At 43.4% G+C, this 25,342-nt stretch overlaps 1 protein-coding gene across 1 annotated transcript; it reads right to left on the bottom strand.

Moving 5' to 3' along the window:
• Positions 1-24,751, bottom strand: LOC106564798 (uncharacterized). The gene is made up of 18 exons (XM_082958892.1): positions 24,618-24,751; positions 24,176-24,268; positions 23,077-23,390; positions 21,565-21,683; positions 17,231-17,510; positions 16,101-16,178; positions 13,137-13,255; positions 8,629-8,908; positions 7,488-7,565; positions 3,791-3,874; positions 2,822-3,033; positions 2,673-2,737; positions 2,360-2,574; positions 1,944-2,200; positions 1,317-1,451; positions 1,067-1,214; positions 820-846; positions 1-578 (listed from the first exon to the last, which is right to left on the bottom strand). Coding segments are annotated over exons 2-18 (2,721 nt in total). The 5' UTR covers positions 24,178-24,268; positions 24,618-24,751; the 3' UTR covers positions 1-270.
• Between the last annotated feature and the right edge of the window lie 591 nt (positions 24,752-25,342).

Genomic DNA, 25,342 nt, shown 5'->3' with positions numbered 1-25,342 from the left:
GAGTCCCTGTAGGTTTATTTTACGCCTGCAACGTTAGGTTAGAGTCCCCGAGCTTGTCTGTACCCCGAAATTCATGAGTGTCTTCAACCTGAGATCAACTGTAGAAATGCATCAGAAAAATGTGTTTATGTAGGAAAATAAAAACATGAAAAATAATGTTCTATAAATCTATACACTAAAGAAATATGAACAATTCTGTCACACCACTAAGAACATCTGAGTCCCTGAGCTATAAATACACCCTGATCTTCTTGTGTCTATTGCCACCTCTCAGGCTGTCTGCTCTTCCAGGTCTTCAACCAGGCAGCGGTCTGCTTCTCTCAGGGCTTGGTAGAAGTGTTCCTGGGCGCGGGCCCCCTTTCTGATCACCATATCCAGTAGAGCTTGGTTCTGCAGGGTCTTTGGGGTTTTGCTGAGCACCTCCTCCCTCTCCTCGTCAATCAGAACCCCCCGGTCCGGTTGCTGGAGATGCAGGAGTATGGGTCGCAAGACTCCCAGACGAGTCTCTAGCGCCATTCTGTGTTTTGTAATGAAGGCTCGACCAGGGGGGATAGGAGTTACAGGTGGAGGGGCCAAAACTGAGAAATTAAAAATACGTATTTAAAATTGAGACTTGACATCCAAAATACATTTTCAAAAATCACTAAAAGTAATAATAACTATTTTGACAACTCAGGACCATTAGGATAGCTACAATGGTGCATTTTAAATAGATTTTAATTGGATTTATTTAATTTAGATTTTTCCATAATTATTGTTTAAATTGTGAGATTGCCATTCGTGATGAGGCTAAGTAGAAGTTGAGATGAGTAAAGTTACCTGTAGACGTGAATTCTGTTAGTGAGGCTGTGGATGAGAAACACATTTTTGTTGCTATCTGATGAAAGACTGCATCTATTACAATAAGTCATCATGATCATATAAATACACTATCATAAATAACAACATTGTTTTACAAATAAATAAAACATATTGATCAAAATAAATGACAACAGCAAAATGACCAATAGTTCTAGTATTTCTTGCACATGTGGATTGCGCACTTTGACCTTTCAATTTCAGTTACCTGGAAGCCAGACAAGTCCATCCCATACAAATGTATCACTGCCATTTTCGTTCAGAAAAATATTTGCTTCTTTAACAATCGATTGCATGAACAACTGAAATGTTGGAATGTAGTTTTCATAGGACTGGAAATCAACAAATGATGCTTTCTGTAAAAGAAGTGTTTGTTTAGTCAATCAAATTGTCATTTGAATACACAAGATAATAAAATAATTGGCAAGCAACATTTTCTAGCTCATCTCAGATATCACCGTTGGTTTTATTCGATGGTCATCTGTAAGATCGGTGGAGAGGGTGTATTCTTGCTTCGGGGTGAGTTGGCAGTGAGAAGTTGTTTCAAGGTAGATTTCTCTATCCCCATTGCTGCTTCTCCTTTCCTCCCGTACCTTGAGAAGACAGATATGGAATGGACAGATAAATTGTGCTTCAATTGAGTCAAGAAGAAATACACTGAGGATGTATCTCACACATTAAACACATAATAACACGTTTGTGCCCCTTGTAAACGCTTCACTTATATTCATTATGTGTTTGTAATGCTTGGTTTTGTATGGTAAACCTTATCTAAGTCAATCAACAAATGTCTTTTATAAAGCCCTTTTTACATCAGCAGTTACCCACCAAAAAACTAAGAGCAAGAAATTCAGAGGCAGAAGTACAGTGGCTCGGAAAAACTCCCTAGAAGGCAGTAACCTAGGAAGAAACCTTGAGAGGAACCAAGCTCTGAGGGGTGGCCAGTCCTCTTCTGGCTATACCGGGTAGATACATTACTCAAAGCATGTCTGCCTTTTTGTGACACAGTGATAATGTTCTGCATTATTCACAGTGTGTATTTAATTGAATTCCAGCAAAGGTATAGGGTTTTTTGATATGCCTACCTCCTTGAGTACAACATTACTGGGAAGCAACAAAACCTTCAGGATGGACCTCTTGTCAACATCTGGGAGTTGGTAGAATAACAAGACAAGGGTATCGATAGGAGAGATGGGCCTGCATTCTTCACTGACGATGCCATACTTAGAGAATCCAGTGACATGTATTATGACATGTGTGTCTGTTAGCTCAAGGTTATCGATAAATTCCACTTTTTTGTCATCAGTCACATGGGCTACAGACAGGAAGTCACATCCACCCTCTAGGAAAGAAATATATTTATAGAATTTCATGACGTGCTGAGATTTTTATGGCAATTCAAAACAATGTTGATGCAGATGATAGGTAAATGAAAAGCATATGCTCCTTCAGAATCAAATCAGTCGTAAAGTATTAGGACTTTTATCAAATCACCACTCACGATCATAGAGCTCACAGTGTGGGAGGTGTAGCTGACCGACAGACCCTTGGAGACATGTAAACTTAAACAGGGGCCCTGCAGGCCTCTTGCCTCTCTGGGCTAGAAGCCTCCTGTTCCAGGGGACTGTCCAATAGAGCACCTCTCCCTCCCCCTCCATCTCAAATACTAGTCCTGTTATACTGCACTGGAACAGACCTGCATGGGGGCACTGGAACCTGTAGGGCAGAACAACACAAATGAAGAATGGTAATTTTGTGCTTTCCCTGAATTGTATCAATAAAAAAGGCAACATCAAGTTAATAAACAACATTACCAGTATGTTCCCTTGTTCTCATGATCACAGGTTTTAGGTTCAAATTGATAGGGAGTCACAGACTTCTAAAATGTAAAAACAATAGTTATTGAACCAATAGTTTGTTGAAAAGATCTAACAATGGTCTTTCTTTCAGGTGAGGCTCTTACAGAGAGAGAGTCAACAGCTGTGCGATCCGATGCTTCTCTATCCAAGGCACTAGAAGAACTGCCAACAAGTTGGACGTGTTCCTCCTCAAGGTCACTCTCAGAGCAAGAGCAAGATACGGTTGATCTGGCAGGTGTAATAATGCCCGGTGAGACATACCATGTCGTCTCACTTTTTTTAAAAGATGGGTGTTTTTCTCCGGAGCAGACAGGCACTAGAAAGAGAGAGTGTGTGTGTCAGTCACAAACAAATCTTTGTCAACTCAATGAGACTGTTCTCTATGTTACCATCTGCCAGACAGTATCGGACCATCAGGTCTAAGAACAAAAGGTTTGAAACAACATCGACAACAACCATGTTTTACACTCAGTTTCAACCTGCTGTTGAACTTCTTTCTTCAAATTGATCATCACATTGAGGTGAGTTTTAAAAGCATGATACTGGTTTGATGATAAGTGTTTGATGTGATTTTCCATTGCATTTGTATTGATGTCAGAGCGGTTAGAGGAACAATAGAGCCCTGAGTACCAGGCCATTAGCGACCTGATGATCATTAGCAAGTTGGGTACTACTAACGCATGTCCAGAGTACATGAAAGGAGATTACCATGACTCCAGGGGCGAAAATCTGATATCAACTTTGGAGGGGACAATTACATGAAATTTTCTCAAGAGCAATTCCTGAGGGGGACACCAAAAGTAGTGCTGTAACACATAGCCTACGTTGTAATATGGTAAATGTATATTGAGGAACCAAAGAAATAAGGTGTTTGCCGTACTCCTAACTACCGGTACCCAAGACGACACAACTAATCACTACAGCAATACCATTGCCTTTAACAAATCTTAGTTCAGTCACCAGTTTAAGTTGAGAGTGGGGGTATCCATGGCATTTTCCAATTATGTTCCTATTTTACAAGTAAAACAAATTGAGAACCTTTCATAATGTTGCCAAAGACTCAACAAACTTACCTGAAACTCCATGTCTCTGCCAGTCTGTCCCTGCATATCTGTCCCCAACTCTGCTGTCTGTGTGCCATCTGTTGCCTGCTCTGCCTAATGACATCATTGTGAAACATTTCTATTAGCATTTCACTTCTTTCTTATGAACATTTTATCAACTAGTCTTTGAGATATTAGGCTACTAGGGTTCTTACTTTGCATTTTAGTGTACTGAAAAATACTCTGAAGTCTGTCTTTTTTCTGCCATTTTTCTACCTGGCTGGCTACACACACACAGTGTGTAGGTTATTAACAGTAGGAGATGGGCTTCTATCTCCTTTTCTTCTATCATTCTATATGGGCTTCGATCTAAAAGGTAGCTAGCAAATGTGAAACGGATTGCAGTGACAAGAGTTGACAGCTGTATGAGTTCACCATTTACACAACATATACTGCAACCTTTTGTAATTTTAATCGTTTGTTTCATATTGGCTGGCTTCCAACAATAGCTGAACTTGCAAAGCTAGCGAGCACCAATTCCGTTTCAGTGGTGTTTGCTATAATCTTTGCTACCCGGGTTAAATAAAGGTGAAATAAAATAAATAAAAGTTCCCTTGCGACAATTTAGCTTTTGCAACGAGACCATTAAATATACACTGCTCAAAAAAAATAAAGGGAACACTTAAACAACACAATGTAACTCCAAGTCAATCACACTTCTGTGAAATCAAACTGTCCACTTAGGAAGCAACACTGATTGACAATAAATGTCACATGCTGTTGTGCAAATGGAATAGACAACAGGTGGAAATTATAGGCAATTAGCAAGACACCCCCCAATAAAGGAGTGGTTCTGCAGGTGGGGACCACAGACCACTTCTCAGTTCCTATGCTTCCTGGCTGATGTTTTGGTCTCTTTTGAATGCTGGCGGTGCTTTCACTCTAGTGGTAGCATGAGACGGAGTCTACAACCCACACAAGTGGCTCAGGTAGTGCAGCTCATCCAGGATGGCACATCAATGCGAGCTGTGGCAAGAAGGTTTGCTGTGTCTGTCAGCGTAGTGTCCAGAGCATGGAGGCGCTACCAGGAGACAGGCCAGTACATCAGGAGACGTGGAGGAGGCCGTAGGAGGGCAACAACCCAGCAGCAGGACCGCTACCTCCGCCTTTGTGCAAGGAGGAGCAGGAGAAGCACTGCCAGAGCCCTGCAAAATGACCTCCAGCAGACCACAAATGTGCATGTGTCTGCTCAAACGGTCAGAAACAGACTCCATGAGGGTGGTATGAGGGCCCGACGTCCACAGGTGGGGGTTGTGCTTACAGCCCAACACCGTGCAGGACGTTTAGCATTTGCCAGAGAACACCAAGATTGGCAAATTCGCCACTGGCGCCCTGTGCTCTTCACAGATGAAAGCAGGTTCACACTGAGCACGTGACAGATGTGACAGAGTCTGGAGACGCCATGGAGAACGTTCTGCTGCCTGCAACATCTTCCAGCATGACCGGTTTGGCGGTGGGTCAGTCATGGTGTGGGGTGGCATTTCTTTGGGGGGCCGCACAGCCCTCCATGTGCTCGCCAGAGGTAGCCTGACTGCCATTAGGTACCGAGATGAGATCCTCAGACCCCTTGTGAGACCATATGCTGGTGCGGTTTGCCCTGGATTCCTCCTAATGCAAGACAATGCTAGACCTCATGTGGCTGGAGTGTGTCAGCAGTTCCTGCAAGAGGAAGGCATTGATGCTATGGACTGGCCTGCCCGTTCCCCAGACCTGAATCCAATTGAGCACATCTGGAACATCATGTCTCGCTCCATCCAACAACGCCACGTTGCACCACAGACTGTCCAGGAGTTGGCGGATGCTTTAGTCCAGGTCTGGGAGAAGATCCCTCAGGAGACCATCCGCCACCTCATCAGGAGCATGCCCAGGCGTTGTAGGGAGGTCATACAGGCACGTGGAGGCCACACACACTACTGAGCCTCATTTTTACTTGTTTTAAGGACATTACATCAAAGTTGGATCAGCCTGTAGTGTGGTTTTCCACTTTAATTTTGAGTGTGACTCCAAATCCAGACTTCCATGGGTTGATAAATTGGATTTCCATTGATTATTTTTGTGTGATTTTGTTGTCAGCACATTCAACTATGTAAAGAAAAAAGTATTTAATAAGATGATTTCTTTCATTCAGATCTAGGATGTGTTGTTTAAGTGTTCCCTTTATTTTTTTGAGCAGTATATTTAAGACAATGGTAGAAGAGAGTGTAGTTCTGTTCAGTTTATCGCTAACCTTATCACAGGGACTTTGAAGCACAAACTTACATGCATGCTGATCTTGGAATAAATTGACGACAGCAAAGATTCCATCTTTGACGACGCCACATAAATGGAATAGGTACTAGCTAGCTTAATAGTTAATATTTGCGCGCTAGCTCTGCAAATTCAGCTAGTGTGTGTGAACCCTGGCACGATTGACTGGATTAACCTCACATCAGTTACGTGCATTGAGTGCCTTTCAGACAGTAGATACGAACCCTCTGTTACCTTGCCAACTAAGGAACTGGCTGTGGATCAAACCATTGTGAGGCAAAGGGTGGGGGGGGGGGGGGGTCGCAATCTTTTGAAACTTAAAAACGCGCTGTTAAGTGTCTATAATCAGCACAATTGCTTTCATTGCGTATTATTAATATTACTTAAATTACATAGTTATGTTTACAGTGATATATTGGGGGGAACAAATCATATTTTTCCCAGGATGGGGGGGTCGTGTTCCCCCCATCCCCCCTGGGATTTCCGCCCCTGCATGACTCAAAGGTCGCGTCGAATTTTACTGCAGTCGTGACTCATGACTCATGACTGCCGGTAATAGGGTCACCGCAACAGCCCTACGCACAACTCGTCGATCCTTATCACTGATGGGCTATTGCAGCAGACAACCACACCGGGTTTCACTCCCATCAGCTAAACACAAGATCACCAACACTGGACAATTGAGGAGTGGAAAAACATTGCCTGGTTCGACTAATCCCGGTTCCTGTTGTGTCATGCTGATGGCAGAGTCAGGATTTGGATGGTGATGATGGTGTACTGTTTTCCCCAACACCAATTGAGCAACGAACGATTACGATTTTCAGGCTGTTCTTGAGGCAAAAGGGGCTTGACCCGGTACTAGATGAGTGTACTTAATAACTGTCCAGTGAGCATATTTCCCACAATACTTATTACTAATTTGTTCATATTTTAGACTTTGCAATCTGACTTCATAGTTTACTTTTGATTATTTTGATGTTGATATTTGTACTGCACTGTTGAGGAGAGATCGCAAGTAAGCATTTCACTTTAAAGTTTACACATGCTGTATCCTGGGCACAATTAAACTTTGATATACTTTAACCTTAAAGGAAAAATCCACCCAAAACCACTCAAACCATACATAACACTAATATGTGAGAACAATATTTTTTGTGAACAAATGTTTCATTTTTTCGTTATAATAAGGCTGGTAACAACATTTAAAATTGTTGTGGAAATCTGTTGCAGCTCAAGTCGACTACAAAACCCACAATGCAATGCTCTCTCTATGGGCTGGCTAGCTAGTTAGCTAGGTAGCTCGCTAGTTAACGTAGCAACACACAATAATACCAAAGTCAATATCAGCATGTGAAGTAGCTAGTTAGCGTAAAATCGCCTAAACAAACTGCACTATCAATTTAGGAGTCTACAATCTCACCATGTTCAACCTGCAGATCGGTGTGCCTCAAAGAGTCGAGTCTGTCATTCGCAACTTTACCATCCAATGCACCCTGGGCTGAAGAGGCAGACAAATAGGAGAAATGTGTTAGACCCTCTGTTAAATTACACATTTGTTGAGGTAGAAATATTACAAAAATATGATCAATGGCTCATTCGAGAGAAGACAACCTCCCACATTATGACATCGGCCAGTATTATAATCTGACATGTATAATGGGTGTTTTCGTGATCTATAAGTCGTATTCCTATTAACTTCAAGTGTAGTGAGAGTGGCTTTATCACAGTGCTACGTCACACCGGTTGAATTTCTGCCTGCTTGAACGGCAATAGCTCAGATATACATGAAAACATGACATTTCCCAAGGAATCGATTGAAAATTGCTCAGATGCACAAAAACATTCAAAATGTGTGAACCTTTACTTTAAATAGGAACTGTACTGGCTGCTTTCACCTCCGTTTTCCTCCTCATTAAGCAATGCCACTGAAAAGACAAACTTTGTGTCTTGAACGCGTGCTTTGATGTGGGTGTTTCTTATGTGTTGTCGGCCAGTAACACAGTTAGTCATTAACCCATCAAGATAACATAAAGATACTATAACCAGCTCTGCTAGGGTGAGTAAAATATTCAGAGTGAGGTGTTCTCTCATTTGTGTCTGGAAGTAGCTATCAAGCTAGCCAACTTTAGCCAGTTAGCTTCAGCGCTTGACTGCTATTGTGAGATCACTCTTCAACTGGAGCATCCGTGTGCACTCGGAGTGCCCCGAGAGATCATTTAAGAGTGAACACCCTGTGTTAGTGGGTATTACTTGAAATCAAAACCCAACCTTCAAATGTACCAAGGAAAGCAGAGATATGTTACGAGTACCCCTCATATCAGACGCTCTTGTTTTAGAAAGTACTAGCTTTATGTTCAAAGTTATTGTTTTAACACTTTTTTAGTCCATTTTGGGACTATAATTAATGTACAGTATATGACTACTACTGATGCCACATAAGCTGTTTTCCTGATGCCACATATACCTTCTCCTTCAGTCTCGGCTGAGATTCGGAGAGTAACTGGCTATCAAACAAGGACGTGCATTTGTAATGGATAGATATGTCAGTCGTGCTGTGTTACCTCCTCTATGAGATCTCTCTAAGACTTCAGCAAGATCATTCCGGTACAGCAACCTCAGGACCACCACAGTGATCTCCACAGCTTTCTCAGGGCCATAGATCTGCATGATCTGATCCACTGTGTCCTGCCAGTTAGAGTTCTTCAGCTGGCTCTCTGGAATGGGAGGAAGTTTGTCCAAAACATCCTCAGTCAGATGCCACTGAAATCTCTTCAGCTTGACTGTGCTCAGCTTCTCTAGAGTTTCCAGTAGAAGATTTGGGACAGACAGCATTGTGGGTCCCTATAGGAAAAACAACACAAATCCATTTGAATTCAATCACTTTTGACAGCACCCCTTTTGATTTGAAAGAAACCTTCCATACATTGTAGAAGTGCTCAGAAAGTGAAACTTTTTGGACCTGAATGCCAAAACATTCAGGAGATAAAGGTGCCTATTTTGCATACCACATCATGAGACATGTCTTCATCACTGGAAAAGATAAACGGTTGTGGCTGATATAATTTAAAAGCTTACAAACAGTGTTGTCAAACTATCTTATAATTTCTTGTAAAAATGTTTTATTGTTGTAAATATGTACATATTTTAACCTTAAACGTCAATTATACCAAAATGGGGGGGGGGGGGGGGGGGCAGCAGGTGGTCTGGGGGTAGAAGCTTTTTTTTGGCCAGTCTGTTAGTTTTAGCCATGATGCTCCTGTACACTCTTAGAAAAAAAGGGTACCAAAAGAGTTCTTTGCAGAGGATAAGAGGAGCTTTGATCTAAAGAGCCCCTTTTGGAAGACAAGGTTTCTTTGTAAGGCAAAGGTTTCTACCTAGAACCTTTCACATCCTAAGAACTGTTTTTGGAAGAAAGGGTTATTTGATGATTCTTTGGTATTCAAGAAGGATTCTTTGGAAAGTAAGAAGGGCTTATTGGAATGGCAAGAAGGGTTCTACATAGAACCATATATTATATTTTACAGCATGCTCTATTGCAGGGTGATTTTCAGAATGTTTTATTTTAATATCTGTGGTTTTGCATGTACATTAATTGTTTGATTAATTTTATGCTACACAAAGATAAATATCATACATTTTTCTAAATGAATGAAATCTGTCAGTAGTTGGACTTATTGCACCTGTTACTTAGATGGTTGTTCCATTGTCATAAATAATCACATTTTAAAGGCTAATAAGGCTGGTGAAACCGTTCATAGATGGTTCTAGGAAGAACTCTCCAAAGATAAAAGGGTTCTCGGTGGAACCCTTCATAGAGGGTTCTAGGAAGAACCATTAGATTCTAAAATGGTTATTGGTAGTACCCTTATTGGTAGTACCCTTCTAGGCAGAACCCTCTATAAAAAACGGTTCTACCCAGCACCAAAAAGGGTTCCCCTATGGGGAAGAGAGTACTTTCGTGTCTGAGTGATGGAAGCGGGGAGAACAGGCCATGGCTCGGGTGGCTGAGGTCCTTGATGATTTTCTTGGCCTTCCTGTGACACCTGGTGTTGTGTGTACACTCAACGGTAGATTCGGCTGAGTGTACCACCCTCTGAAGTGCCTTGCGGTCAGCGGCGGTGGAATTGCCTTAGCAGGCTGTGATGCAGTCCAACAGTATGATCTTGATGGTGCTGCTGTAAAACACTGGAAGGTCCTCGAGGACAGGCCAAATTTCTTCAGCCTCCTGAGGTTAAACAGTTGCTGTCGTGCCTTCTTCACCATGCTGTCTGTGTGGTTTGACTATTCCAGCTCCTCAGAGATGTTGTACGCCATTTTTGACCGTCTCCACGGCGGTCATGGATGGGGGCTTGCCCAACCTGGTTCCTCCTGAAGTCCACAATCAGCTCCTTCGTTTTTCTGACATTGAGGGAGAGGTTGTTTACCTGGCACCACACCGTCAGAGGACCTACCTCCTCCCTGTAGGCCGTCCCATCGTTGTTGGTAATCAGGCGAACTTGGTGATGGATTTGGAACTGTGCGAGGCCACACATTCATGGGTACACAGGGAGTACAGGACCGGACTGAGGACAGAACCTCGTGGGGCCCACGCGTCGAGGACCAGTGTAGAGGAGATAATGTTGCCCACCTTCACCAGCTGGGGGCGGCCTGTCAGGAAGTTGTGAGGGCATTTTGAAGTTAAACCTTACTAATGCTTGTGTACTTAAATATCCTTCTTTAAGCCTAGGCATTGGGCTTGAGATTGATAAAGAAACTAACTCATATAAGATTGCGTGTGTGCACATGAATAGAGGTCTGTTCTAACTGTTCTGTGTGTGTAGAATGACCCCATGATGTCTGGCCACTCAGCCAAGACTGACAGAAACTAACTGGTTCCTCTTAGCTTAACTGGAGACAGAGAAAAGTGATATATTCTGCACATCTGTGATAGAGCTGTTGTTATGTTTGGAGCCTGTCTCTGGACAAAAGATTCATGTTTTGTGTGTGTGTGTGTGTGTGTGTGTGTGTGTGTCTGTGTGTGTGTGTGTGTGTGTGTGTGTGTGTGTGTGTGTGTGTGTGTGTGTGTGTGTGTGTGTGTGTGTGTGTGTGTGTGTGTGTGTGTGTGTGACCAGTACGACCATACATCATCTGGGCCGACAGTCAAAGGCGCTTGCTTGCCCAACTTGGGGGAACCGTCGAGCTACTGTTAGAGGAAGTATGTCTGTAGTGACTTCCTGTCGTTCTGGCCCCTATTGTCCTCACTCGGTTGTGACAGACTGAGGCAATCTTTTCACCCAGTTGTCTCCCCTCACACACACACATACACATGCATAGGGTCACGTGTTTTGCAGATGCTTGCATGGGGTAGCTCGACTATATAAATGCTCCTGCATTCTTTGAACGAGAGGCTCTCACTCCACTTCACCTGTGTGGGTGGGGTGACCAGCCTCCTTATTAAAATAAGTTTATAATAAAAGTAATACCTTGATTGATTGATTGTTAACTTTGCCTCTCCTCGTTATTAGTTAAAGGTAGGATTTCCATCAGAAAATCCAGGGCCCAGTTGCATATTGTCACGTCCTGACCAGTTAAGTGTTAGTGGTTGTTGGAGTTTGGTCAGGATGTGGCAGAGGGTATTTGTTTTATATGGTTCGGGGTGGTGGTGTAGGTAGTAGGTCGTTTTATTTATGTATTCCGGGGGTTTTGGGCACTGCTCTGTGTTTATGTATTTCTATGTTTAGTTAGTTAGTTGTGGGTATAGGTTCTAGGTTCGTTTTCTATGTATAGTTTATTGGGATGGGACTCCCAATTGAAGGCAGGTGTGTTGAGTTGCCTTTGATTGGGAGTCCTATATAATAGGGTGTGTTTGTCTTTGTGTTTGTGGGTAGTTGTTTTTGCAATGCGTTTGTTAGCCTGCAAAACTGTTGCTGTCGTGTTTATTGTTTTTCCTGTGGATGCCTTACTTGAGTTTATTAAAAGTATGAGTATTCACATTCCCGCTGCGCCCTTCAACAAAACGACAACAGTTGTTACACATATGGAGTTCAGTCCCAGGGCTGTGAGCTTTATGGGGAGCTTAGAGGGCACTATGGTATTGAAGGCCGAGCTGTAGTCGATGAACAGCATCCTCACATATGCATTCCTCCTATCCAGGTGGGTGAGGGCAGTGTGCAGAGCAATGGTGATTGCGTCGTCCGTGGATCTGTCGGGCGGTAGGCGAATTGGAGAGGGTTGAACGTGTCAGGGAGGGAGAAGGTGATATAGTCTTTGACTAGCCTCTCGAAGCAGTTATTATAACGACGGAAGTGAGTGCTACGAGTTGGTAGTCATTCAGTTCCTTTTCTTGGGCACTGAGATGATAGTGGACATCTTGAAGTAGGTGGGGATAATGGCCTGAGCTAGAGAGAGATTGAACATCTCCAAAAACACAACAGCTAGCTGGCCTGCACATGCTCTGAGGGAGCAGCTAGGGATGCCTTCTGGGCTGGCAGCCTTGCGAGAGTTAACACGTTTGAATGACTTACATATGCCACTCCATGGAGACCGAAAACAAATAGCCCTCGTTGTCCACAGGGGCTCTCCTCGGCAGCTCAGAGTTGTTTTGCTCGAAGTGTGAGAAAACGGTGTTTAGCTCATCCAGTAGGGCGGCGTTGGTGTCCACGACGTGACTGGATTTATTTTTGTAATCCATGATCGTTAGAAGCTCCTGCCACATATGCCTAATATCCTACCCGCTGAATTGATCCTCCACTTTGTCCCTCCACTTTTGTCTCGCCATCTTGATCGATCTGCGTAGGTCATATTTGTACTGTTTAACCATACAATTGTCCCCCGACACCTTACCATGTTTATAAGCAGCATCTCTCTCCTTAAGTTTCCCGGAAAGGCTGAAGGTTTTGGCATTCAGGTCCAAAAAGTCCCTTTCTGACCACTTCTTCCATGGGCAAATATGTATGGAAAGTGTGGTTTAAATCCATAGGTAAGCACCAAATGGTGACACCGTTCATAGGGAATGGTCCATGAACACAAAAAAGATTGTTTTAGTCTTTGCTCACAATGACAAACCCTTAGAAATGGCCACTAGTCTTACCTCTTGCTTTCTCTTCTTCAGACTGCCAGTCAGAATCTTCGGTTTGTACCTTTTCCTCCTCTTCCTCGCCGCCCCCCCCTCCTCTAAGCGATCCAACCCTCTCATCAGACAGGTTCCACCTGGACACAGAAAACAGTCACACACTGTTCCCCTACACCACCACATGCTCTGTTCACTTGTTGTTTACGATTCATTAAAAAAATAATGCAGTACATTAGCTATGATAGAGTGGTTAATATCAGGCTATATATTCAATGTCCACTCACACTCCAAAGTCCCTTCTGCTCCCTGACTGGGACCTGTCAAGATGCTGGACTGCCCAACAGAGGAAGCAGAGTGAGGCAGTGTAGAGGCAGAAGGATGGGTGCTCTCTTATATATACACTGCTCAAAAAAATAAAGGGAACACTTAACAATGTAACTCGAAGTCCATCACACTCCTGTGAAATCAAACTGTCCACTTAGGAAGCAACACTGATTGACAATACATTTCACATGCTGTTGTGCAAATGGAATAGACAACAGGTGGAAATTATAGGCAATTAGCAAGACACCCCCAATAAAGGAGTGGTTCTGCAGGTGGGGACCACAGACCACTTCTCAGTTCCTATGCTTCCTGGCTGATGTTTTGGTCACTTTTGAATGCTGGTGGTGCTTTCACTCTAGTGGTAGCATGAGACGGAGTCTACAACCCACACAAGTGGCTCAGGTAGTGCAGCTCATCCAGGATGGCACATCAATGCGAGCTGTGGCAAGAAGGTTTGCTGTGTCTGTCAGCGTAGTGTCCAGAGCATGGAGGCGCTACCAGGAGACAGGCCAGTACATCAGGAGGCGTGGAGGAAGCTGTAGGAGGGCAACAACCCAGCAGCAGGACCGCTACCTCCGCCTTTGTGCAAGGAGGAGCAGGAGAAGCACTGCCAGAGCCCTGCAAAATGACCTCCAGCAGGCCACAAATGTGCATGTGTCTGCTCAAACGGTCAGAAACAGACTCCATGAGGGTGGTATGAGGGCCCGACATCCACAGGTGGGGGTTGTGCTTACAGCCCAACACCGTGCAGGACGTTTGGCATTTGCCAGAGAACACCAAGATTGGCAAATTCGCCACTGGCGCCCTGTGCTCTTCACAGATGCAAGCAGGTTCACACTGAGCACGTGACAGACGTGACAGAGTCTGGAGACGCCGTGGAGAACGTTCTGCTGCCTGTAACATCCTCCAGCATGACCGGTTTGGCAGTGGGTCAGTCATGGTGTGGGGTGGCATTTCTTTGGGGGGCCGCACAGCCCTCCATGTGCTCGCCAGAGGTAGCCTGACTGCCATTAGGTACCGAGATGAGATCCTCAGACCCCTTGTGAGACCATATGCTGGTGCGGTTGGCCCTGGGTTCCTCCTAATGCAAGACAATGCTAGACCTCATGTGGCTGGAGTGTGTCAGCAGTTGCTGCAAGAGGAAGGCATTGATGCTATGGACTGGCCCGTCCGTTCCCCAGACCTGAATCCAATTGAGCACATCTGGGACATCATGTCTCGCTCCATCCACCAACGCCACATTGCACCACAGACTGTCCAGGAGTTGGCGGATGCTTTAGTCCAGGTCTGGGAGGAGATCCCTCAGGAGACCATCCGCCACCTCATCAGGAGCATGCCCAGGCATTGTTGGGAGGTCATACAGGCACGTGGAGGCCACACACACTACTGAGCCTCATTTTGACTTGTTTTAAGGACATTACATCAAAGTTGGATCAGCCTGTAGTGTGGTTTTCCACTTTAATTTTGAGTGTGACTCCAAATCCAGACCACCATGGGTTGATAAATTGGATTTCCATTGATTATTTTGTATGATTTTGTTGTCAGCACATTCAACTATGTAAAGAAAAAAGTATTTCAGAAGATTATTTCTTTAATTCAGATCTAGGATGTGTTGTTTAAGTGTTCCCTTTATTTTTTTGAGCAGTATATATATTGTGGCAAAGAAGGGGGTCAAGTGATAAATGGCAGATATGTGAGGGCAGAACTAATAAACGGGCTCTGCCCGATCACTAAAATGGCCACCCCGATCAGAACTACAGATCACAAAATGGCCGACTGCCAAAACTACAATTCCCAGAAGCAAGGGGAACCCTCAGAAGGTGGAGCCGACCCACAGATAAAAGGTCAAGAAAAACCAGGAAGAGAGAGAGAGGGCGGGAAGGATCTATGAACCATAGAGAAAGAGACAATCTACATTGGCTGGATTTACCGTTTACGAGCTGGACTGTTTTGGACTTACCTGTTGGCGTTTAGACCTGGACCTTCCGAGAACCAGATTTGTGTACCGAACCCTGCTATCCTTGACCTTACCTGCAGCCTGGGTGGACCAGGACAGCGAAACAAACACACAGGTACTGTCATGTTCGAAAGAACTTTCATTCTGGGCTGACTTTGGTGACAGTTTCCCACTTAATTTGTGACAAACGCTCCTAACTTTGAAGAGGTTTGCCACAATATATATACATATATATATATATATACGGACACATTAGAAAGAATTAACAAAAAAACTGAGCAAACTAGAATGCTATTTGGCCCTAAACAGAGAGTACACAGTGACAGAATGCCTGACCACTGTGACTGACCCAAACTTAAGGAAAGCTTTGACTATGTACAAACTCAGTGAGCATACCCTTGCTATTGAGAAAGGCCACTGTAGGCAGACCTGGCTCTCAAGAGAAGACAGGCTATATGCATACTGCCCACAAAAGTAGGTGGAAACTGAGCTGCACTTCCTAACCTCCTGCCAAATGTATGACCATATTAGAGACACATATTTCCCTTAGATTACACAGATCCCCAAAGAATTAGAAAACAAACCCAATTTTGATCAACTCCCATATCTACTGGGTGAAATACCACAGTGTGCCATTCCAGCAGCAGGATTTGTGACCTGTTGCCACAAGAAAAGGGCAACCAGTGAGTCTACAATCTCACCATGTTCAACCTGCAGATCGGTGTGCCTCAAAGAGTCGAGTCTGTCATTCGCAACTTTACCATCCAATGCACCCTGGGCTGAAGAGGCAGACAAATAGGAGAAATGTGTTAGACCCTCTGTTAAATTACACATTTGTTGAGGTAGAAATATTACAAAAATATGATCAATGGCTCATTCGAGAGAAGACGACCTCCCACATCATGACATCGGCCAGTATTATAATCTGACATGTATGATGGGTGTTTTCGTGATCTAGAAGTCGTATTCCTATTAACTTCCAGTGTAGTGAGAGTGGCTTTATCACAGTGCTACGTCATACCGGTTGAATTTCTGCCTGCTTGAACGGCAATAGCTCAGATAAACATGACATTTCCCAAGGAATCGATTGAAAATTGCTCAGATGCACAAAAACATTCAAAATGTGTGAACCTTTACTTTAAATAGGAACAGTACTGGCTGCTTTCACCTCCGTTTTCCTCCTCATTAAGCAATGCCACTGAAAAGACAAACTTTGTGTCTTGAACGCGTGCTTTGATGTGGGTGTTTCTTATGTGTTGTCGGCCAGTAACACAGTTAGTCATTAACCCATCAAGATAACATAAAAATACTCTAACCAGCGCTGCTAGGGTGAGTAAAATATTCAGAGTGAGGTGTTCTCTCATTTGTGTCTGCAAGTAGCTATCAAGCTAGCCAACTTTAGCCAGTTAGCTTCAGTGCTTGACTGCTATTGTGAGATCACTCTTCAACTGGAGCATCCGTGTGCACTCGGAGTGCCCCTAGAGATCATTTACAAGTGAACACCCTGTGTTAGTGGGTATTGCTTGAAATCAAAACCCAACCTTCAAATGTTCCAAGGAAACCAGAGATGTTACAAGTACCCCTCATATCAGACACTCTTGTTTTAGAAAGTACTAGCTTTATGTTCAAAGTTATTGTTTTAACACTTTTTAGTCCATTTTGGGACTATAATTAATGTACAGTATATGACTACTACTGATGCCACATAGGCTGTTTTCCTGATGCCACATATACCTTCTCCTTCAGTCTCGGCTGAGATTCGGAGAGTAACTGGCTATCAAACAAGGACGTGCATTTGTAATGGATAGATTTGTCAGTCATGCTGTGTTACCTCCTCTATGAGATCTCTCTAAGACTTCAGCAAGATCATTCCGGTACAGCAACCTCAGGACTACCACAGTGATCTCCACAGCTTTCTCAGGGCCATAGATCTGCATGATCTGATCCACTGTGTCCTGCCAGTTAGAGTTCTTCAGCTGGCTCTCTGGAATGGGAGGAAGTTTGTCCAGAACATCCTCAGTCAGATGCCACTGAAATCTCTTCAGATTGACTGTGCTCAGCTTCTCTAGAGTTTCCAGTAGAAGATTTGGGACAGACAGCACTGTGGGTCCCTATAGAGAAAACAACACAAATCCATTTGAATTCAATCACTTTTGACAGCACCCCTTTTGATTTGAAAGAAACCTTCCATACATATTTGCGCATTGTAGAAGTGCTCAGAAAGTGAAACTTTTTGGACCTGAATGCCAAAACATTCAGGAGATAAAAGGTGCCTATTTTGCATACCGCATCATGAGACATGTTTTCATCACTGGAAAAGATAAACGGTTGTGGCTGATATCATTTAAAAGCTTACAAACAGGGTTGTCAAACTATCTTATAATTTCTTTTAAAAATGTTTTATTGTTGTAAATATGTACATATTTTAACCTTAAACGTCAATTATACCAAAATCGGGGGGGGGGGGGGGGGCAGGTGGTCTGGGGGTAGAAGCTATTGGCCATTCTGTTAGTTTTAGCCATGATGCTCCTGTACACTCTTACAAAAAAAGGGTACCAAAAGGGAGGCGCTTTGATCTAAAGAACCCCTTTTGGAAGACAAGGGTTCTTTGTAAGGCAAAGAGTTCTACCTGCCTTAACATCCTAAGAACTGTTTTTGGAAGAAAGGGTTATTTGATGATTCTTTGGTATTCAAGAAGGATTCTTTGGAAGGTAAGAAGGGCTTATTGGAATGGCAAGAAGGGTTCTACATAGAACCATATATTATATTTTACAGCATGCTCTATTGCAGGGTGTCACGGCATACTAGGAGTGGTGGTAGGAGTCTGGCACAGAGAGCATAGGTAAAGTATAGCGTCCTTTATTCTTTCCGGCACAAAACGGTCAACGCCAAAACAAACGGGCGTGTAAAACAAACGACCAACCTAGAACAACGGGCAAACAGTCCGAAGAGAGAATACAAGGCGTAAGCCAGCACATCCAAAAATACAACAACAGCAAAAGTAATGCCTGCACAAACCTGGGTGGGCTAAGCAGGCTTAAATAAACACAAATCAAGAAACACAATAGGGAACAGGTGCAACCAATAAGACTATACAAACAGAAAAGTAAAAAGGGATCAGCGGTGGCTAGTAGGCCGGCGACGACGACCGCCGCTCGAGCAGGCAGGGGAGCCACCTTCGGTGGGATTCGTGACACAGGGTGATTTTTCAGAATGTTTTATTTTAATATCTGTGGTTTTGCATGTACATTAATTGTTTGATTAATTTTATGCTACACAAAGATAAATGTCATGACATTTTTCTAAATGAATGAAATCTGTCAGTAGTTGGACTTATTGCACCTGTTACTTAGATGGTTGTTCCATTGTCATAAATAATCACATTTTAAAGGCTAATAAGGCTGGTGAAACCGTTCATAGATGGTTCTAGGAAGAACTCTCCAAAGATAAAAGGGTTCTCGGTGGAACCCTTCATAGAGGGTTCTAGGAAGAACCATTAGATTCTAAAATGGTTATTGGTAGTACCCTTATTGGTAGTACCCTTCTAGGCAGAACCCTCTATAAAAACGGTTCTACCCAGCACCAAAAAGGGTTCCCCTATGGGGAAGAGAGTACTCTCGTGTCTGAGTGATGGAAGCGGGGAGAACAGGCCATGGCTCGGGTGGCTGAGGTCCTTGATGATTTTCTTGGCCTTCCTGTGACACCTGGTGTTGTGTGTACACTCAACGGTAGATTCGGCTGAGTGTACCACCCTCTGAAGTGCCTTGCGGTCAGCGGCGGTGGAATTGCCTTTGCAGGCTGTGATGCAGTCCAACAGTATGATCTTGATGGTGCTGCTGTAAAACACTGTGAGGGTCCTCGAGGACAGGCCAAATTTCTTCAGCCTCCTGAGGTTAAACAGTTGCTGTCGTGCCTTCTTCACCATGCTGTCTGTGTGGTTTGACTATTCCAGCTCCTCAGAGATGTTGTACGCCATTTTTGACAGTCTCCACGGCGGTCATGGATGGGGGCTTGCCCAACCTGGTTCCTCCTGAAGTCCACAATCAGCTCCTTAGTTTTTCTGACATTGAGGGAGAGGTTGTTTACCTGGCACCACACCGTCAGAGTACCTACCTCCTCCATGTTGGCCGTCCCATCGTTGTTGGTAATCAGGCCTACTACTGTCGTGTCGTCAGCGAACTTGGTGATGGAGTTGGAACTGTGCGAGGCCACACATTCATGGGTACACAGGGAGTACAGGACCGGACTGAGGACAGAACCTCGTGGGGCCCACGCGTCGAGGACCAGTGTAGAGGAGATAATGTTGCCCACCTTCACCAGCTGGGGGCGGCCTGTCAGGAAGTTGTGAGGGCATTTTGAAGTTAAACCTTACTAATGCTTGTGTACTTAAATATCCTTCTTTAAGCCTAGGCATTGGGCTTGAGATTGATAAAGAAACTAACTCATATAAGATTGCGTGTGTGCACATGAATAGAGGTCTGTTCTAACTGTTCTGTGTGTGTAGAATGACCCCATGATGTCTGGCCACTCAGCCAAGACTGACAGAAACTAACTGGTTCCTCAGCTTAACTGGAGACAGAGAAAAGTGTTATATTCTGCACACCTGTGATAGAGCTGTTGTTATCTTTGGAACCTGTTTCTGGACAAAAGATTCATGTTTTGTGTGTGTGTGTGTGACCAGTATGACCATACATCATCTGGGCCGACAGTCAAAGGCGCTTGCTTGCCCAACTTGGGGGAACCGTTGAGCTACTGTTAGAGGAAGTATGTCTGTAGTGACTTCCTGTCGTTCTGGCCCCTATTGTCCTCAGTCAGTTGCGACAGACTGCCTCAGTCTTTTCACCCAGTTGTCTCCCCTCACACACACACATACACATGCATAGGGTCACGTGTTTTGCAGATGCTTGCATGGGGTAGCTCGACTATATAAATTCTCCTGCATTCTTTGAACGAGAGGCTCTCACTCCACTTCACCTGTGTGGGTGGGGCGACCAGCCTCCTTATTATAATACGTTTATAATAAAAGTAATACCTTGATTGATTGTTAACTTTGCCTTTCCTCGTTATTAGTTAAAGGTAAGATTTCCACCAGAAAATCCAGGGCCCAGTTGCATATGGAGTTCAGTCCCAGGGCTGTGAGCTTTATGGGGAGCTTAGAGGGCACTATGGTATTGAAGGCCGAGTCGTAGTCGATGAACAGCATCCTCACATATGCATTCCTCCTATCCAGGTGGGTGAGGGCAGTGTGCAGAGCAATGGTGATTGCGTCGTCCGTGGATCTGTCGGGCGGTAGGCGAATTGGAAAGGGTTGAACGTGTCAGGGAGGGAGAAGGTGATATAGTCTTTGACTAGCCTCTCGAAGCAGTTATTATAACGACGGAAGTGAGTGCTACGGGTTGGTAGTCATTCAGTTCCTTTTCTTGGGCACTGAGATGATAGTGGACATCTTGAAGTAGGTGGGGATAATGGCCTGAGCTAGAGAGAGATTGAACATCTCCAAAAACACAACAGCTAGCTGGCCTGCACATGCTCTGAGGGAGCGGCTAGGGATGCCTTCTGGGCTGGCAGCCTTGCGAGAGTTAACACGTTTGAATGACTTACATATGCCACTCCATGGAGACCGTAAACAAATAGCCCTCGTTGTCCACAGGGGCTCTCCTCGGCAGCTCAGTTGTTTTGCTCGAAGTGTGAGAAAACGGTGTTTAGCTCATCCAGTAGGGCGGCGTTGGTGTCCACGACGTGACTGGATTTATTTTTGTAATCCGTGATCGTTAGAAGCCCCTGCCACATATGCCTAATATCCTACCCGCTGAATTGATCCTCCACTTTGTCCCTCCACTTTTGTCTCGCCATCTTGATCGATCTGCGTAGGTCATATTTGTACTGTTTAACCATACAATTGTCCCCAGACACCTTACCATGTTTATAAGCAGCATCTCTCTCCTTAAGTTTCCCGGAAAGGCTGAAGGTTTTGGCATTCAGGTCCAAAAAGTCCCTTTCTGACCACTTCTTCCATGGGCAAATATGTATGGAAAGTGTGGTTTAAATCCATAGGTAAGCACCAAATGGTGACACTGTTCATAGGGAATGGTCCATGAACACAAAAAAGATTGTTTTAGTCTTTGCTCACAATGACAAACCCTTAGAAATGGCCACTAGTCTTACCTCTTGCTTTCTCTTCTTCAGACTGCCAGTCAGAATCTTCGGTTTGTACCTTTTCCTCCTCTTCCTCGCCACCCCCACCTCCTCTAAGCGATCCAACCCTTTCATCAGACAGGTTCCACCTGGACACAGAAAACAGTCACACACTGTTCCCCTACACCACCACATGCTGTGTTCACTTGTTGTTTACGATTCATTAAAAAAATAATGCAGTACATTAGCTATGATAGAGTGGTTAATATCAGGCTATATATTCAATGTCCACTCACACTCCAAAGTCCCTTCTGCTCCCTGACTGGGACCTGTCAAGATGCTGGACTGCCCAACAGAGGAAGCAGAGTGAGGCAGTGTAGAGGCAGAAGCATGGGTGCTCTCTTATTTATTTATTTATTTATTTATTTATTTATTTATTTATTTATTTAATATGAGAGAGAGAGAGAGGGGGACACATTAGAAAGAATTAACAAAAAAACTGAGCAAACTTGAATGCTATTTGGCCCTAAACAGAGAGTACACAGTAACAGAATGCCTGACCACTGTGACTGACCCAAACTTAAGGAAAGCTTTGACTATGTACAAACTCAGTGAGCATACCCTTGCTATTGAGAAAGGCCACTGTAGGCAGACCTGGCTCTCAAGAGAAGACAGGCTATATGCACACTGCCCACAAAAGTAGGTGGAAACTGAGCTGCACTTCCTAACCTCCTGCCAAATGTATGACCATATTAGAGACACATATTTCCCTTAGATTACACAGATCCCCAAAGAATTAGAAAACAAACCCAATTTTGATCAACTCCCATATCTACTGGGTGAAATACCACAGTGTGTCACGTCCTGACCAGTATAGAGGATATTTGGTTATTGTAGTTTGGTCAGGACGTGGCAGAGGGGAGTTGATGTATGTGTATGGGGTTTGTCACTGGTCTATGTCTGTGGTTCTATGTATAGTTCATTGGGGTTGGACTCCCAATTGAAGGCAGCTGTGTTGAGTTGCCTTTGATTGGGAGTCCTATATAGTAGGGTGTGTTTGTCTTTGTGTTTTGTGGGTAGTTGTTTTTGCACTGCGTTTAGTATAGCCTGCAAGACTGTTGTACTGTCTTGTTTTTTACCCGTGTATGCTTTATTCTAAAGTAATTAAAAGATGAGCATCCACATTCCCGCTGCGTATTGGTCCTCCCTTCAACAAAACAACATTTTCTGTGACACAGTGTGCCATTCCAGCAGCAAGATTTGTGACCTGTTGCCACAAGAAAAGGGCAACCAGTGAAGAACAAACACCATTGTAAATACAACCCATAGTTCTGTTTATTTATTTTCCCTTTTGTACTTTATATATTTGCACATCGTTACTACACTGTATATAGACATAATATGACATTTGAAATGTCTTTATTTTTTGGGAACTTATGAGTGTAATCTTTACTGTTCATTTGTATTGTTTATCTCACTTTTGTTTATCTACTTCACTTACTTTGGCAATGTTAATATAGATATTTTGTTTTGCTGTGTTACCTCTGTGATCTCTCTCTAACTTTTCAATGAGATCATTCCGGTTCATCCTTCTCAGGATGCCCACTGTGATCTTCACAGCATTCTCAGGGCTGTATTTCTGGGGGGTCTTCCGCCAGTCAGCCCTCTCCAGTTGGCTCTCTGGGACAGGACACAAGCCAGGCAGCTGGCCACCAGTCAGGTAAAACTGAAATCTCATCAACTCCTCTGTGCTTAGCTCCTCCAGAGTGGGCAGCAGCTGACTTGGAAGACCCAAATAGCTTCTCTCTTTCAGCTCCTCAGCCCTCAACACAGACGGCTTATAAAGTATTGTCGACCTGGACACAAGAAACAGGCACACAATGACCATGTTTAAAAACATCTAATAAAATAAATAAGAGCTCATTCTTAATAAAGCACCATTGTTTTAACACCTCAATCTAAATAAAGAAACCTGTTCTGAATTAAATTTGCTCATTCTGATTGAGAATTGCTTCTGAAAAGAGGTGGATTATACCTTTTGATAAACCGGCCAATGGGAGAATATTAGCACATCTCTTTTGGATGATCTTGTTCAAGCAGAATACATTGCAGTCTTATGTGCATGTGTCATATACTATTTTTGTTCAATATTTATAATAGAATCCATGCAGAACCCAACTTTTAACAGTAAAATGATGCCATAGAAATGGCAGATAAACACTATGAAGTGCAACAAAAACATCAGGTATAACTATTTGATCATTTCCTTGTTTTGTTGCCAATGGATTTCAAATGATCAAACAAGTTGGATAATATAAAATAAGAGTTGTTTTAATTTCAGTATTTTTTCTGAAGGACAGAACGATGCTGAAATGCAGCACAGTACATTATTGTCTATTTCGGAACACATGCCACTCAAAAACGAACAGAAATATATTGTGGCAAATACCCGTTAATTCCGAACATAGATTACACCTGAACTCTTATTCAGAAAAAGTTGTTGTGGTCACTGTTTCCATTCCACCACCACATGCTGTATTTACTTCAATGTTCCACATGAATTTCACTCAATTAATGAAAATGATGCAATAAAAGAGGTATGGTAGAGTTGTTTATATCAGGCTCATTAATCCCCACTCACATTCTAGCGGTGTCGCGGGAGAGTTTATCGGGTGACTCTTCAATCTCTGCCTCTGCCTGGCTCCCGGAAGCAGCAGCCCGGTAACTGCTTTGGCTATACCAACAACTTTATGAGATGAAATCAAGTAGGAAGTAAGTTGCTATGTTTGGTCTCTTAATGTTATGTGATTAAAATAAGAAAGGTTTACTATCGACAATGTAGATTTTAACCCAGACATTCTATGTAGGCCTATCAGCAACATAATCACATGTAGTTGCATTGTTTCATCCATTAAATAGAATTATATTTCTTAATCAAGTCTATCTCCCACTTCATTGTTGATGTCAATGGAATATGAAAATATAACGTAGCCTACTTTTCTGTAAACAAACTTTTACAGGGACATTTACCTAATATTTGTGAAATGACAGAATACTACATTTCCCTATAAACAATGTCTTACCATGGATGGATCCATTTCAAACACAAAAAGTGCCGGCAGCACAGGAAAATATGAAAGAAGAGTTTTACAGATTTTGAATTTACTTTCGTTTTCAGCAGTGAGTCATCCCTAGTTCTATGCAGACTGTATGTGGGTTATTTGGTAGCGTGCTATGTACGGCGTGCTGCCCTCTTGTGTTCAAACTACACTGTACAAAAATATAAATGCAACATGTAGTGTTTGTCCCATGTTTCATGCTGAAATAAAATATCCCTGAAATGTTCCACATGCACAAAAACCTAATTTCTCTCAAATGTTGTGTAAAAATGTGTTAGATCCCTGTTAGTGAGCATTTATCCTTTGCCACGATAATCCATCCACCTGACAGGTGTGGCATATCAAGAAGATGATTAAACAGCATGATCATTATACAGGTGCACCTTCTGCTGGGGACAATAAAAGGCCAGTCTAAAATGTGCAGTTTTGTCACAGAGTGTGCAATTGGCATGCTGATTGCAGGAATGTCCACCAGAGAAATTGCCAAAGAACTGAATGTTAATTTAGAGAATTTAGCAGGACGTTCAACCGGCATCACAACTGCAGACCACGTGTATGACGTCGTGTGGGCGAGCGGTTTGCTGATGTCAACGTTGTGAACAGAGTTTCCCCCGTGGAGGAGATGGGGTTATGGTATGGGCAGGCATAAACTACGGAAAACAAACACAATTGCATTGTATCAATGTCAA

Source organism: Salmo salar, chromosome 12 (assembly GCF_965601325.2).
Source record: "Salmo salar chromosome 12, fSalSal1, whole genome shotgun sequence".
NCBI classification, from domain to species: Eukaryota; Metazoa; Chordata; class Actinopteri; order Salmoniformes; family Salmonidae; genus Salmo; species Salmo salar.
This window is presented reverse-complemented; position numbering and strand designations above follow the sequence as displayed.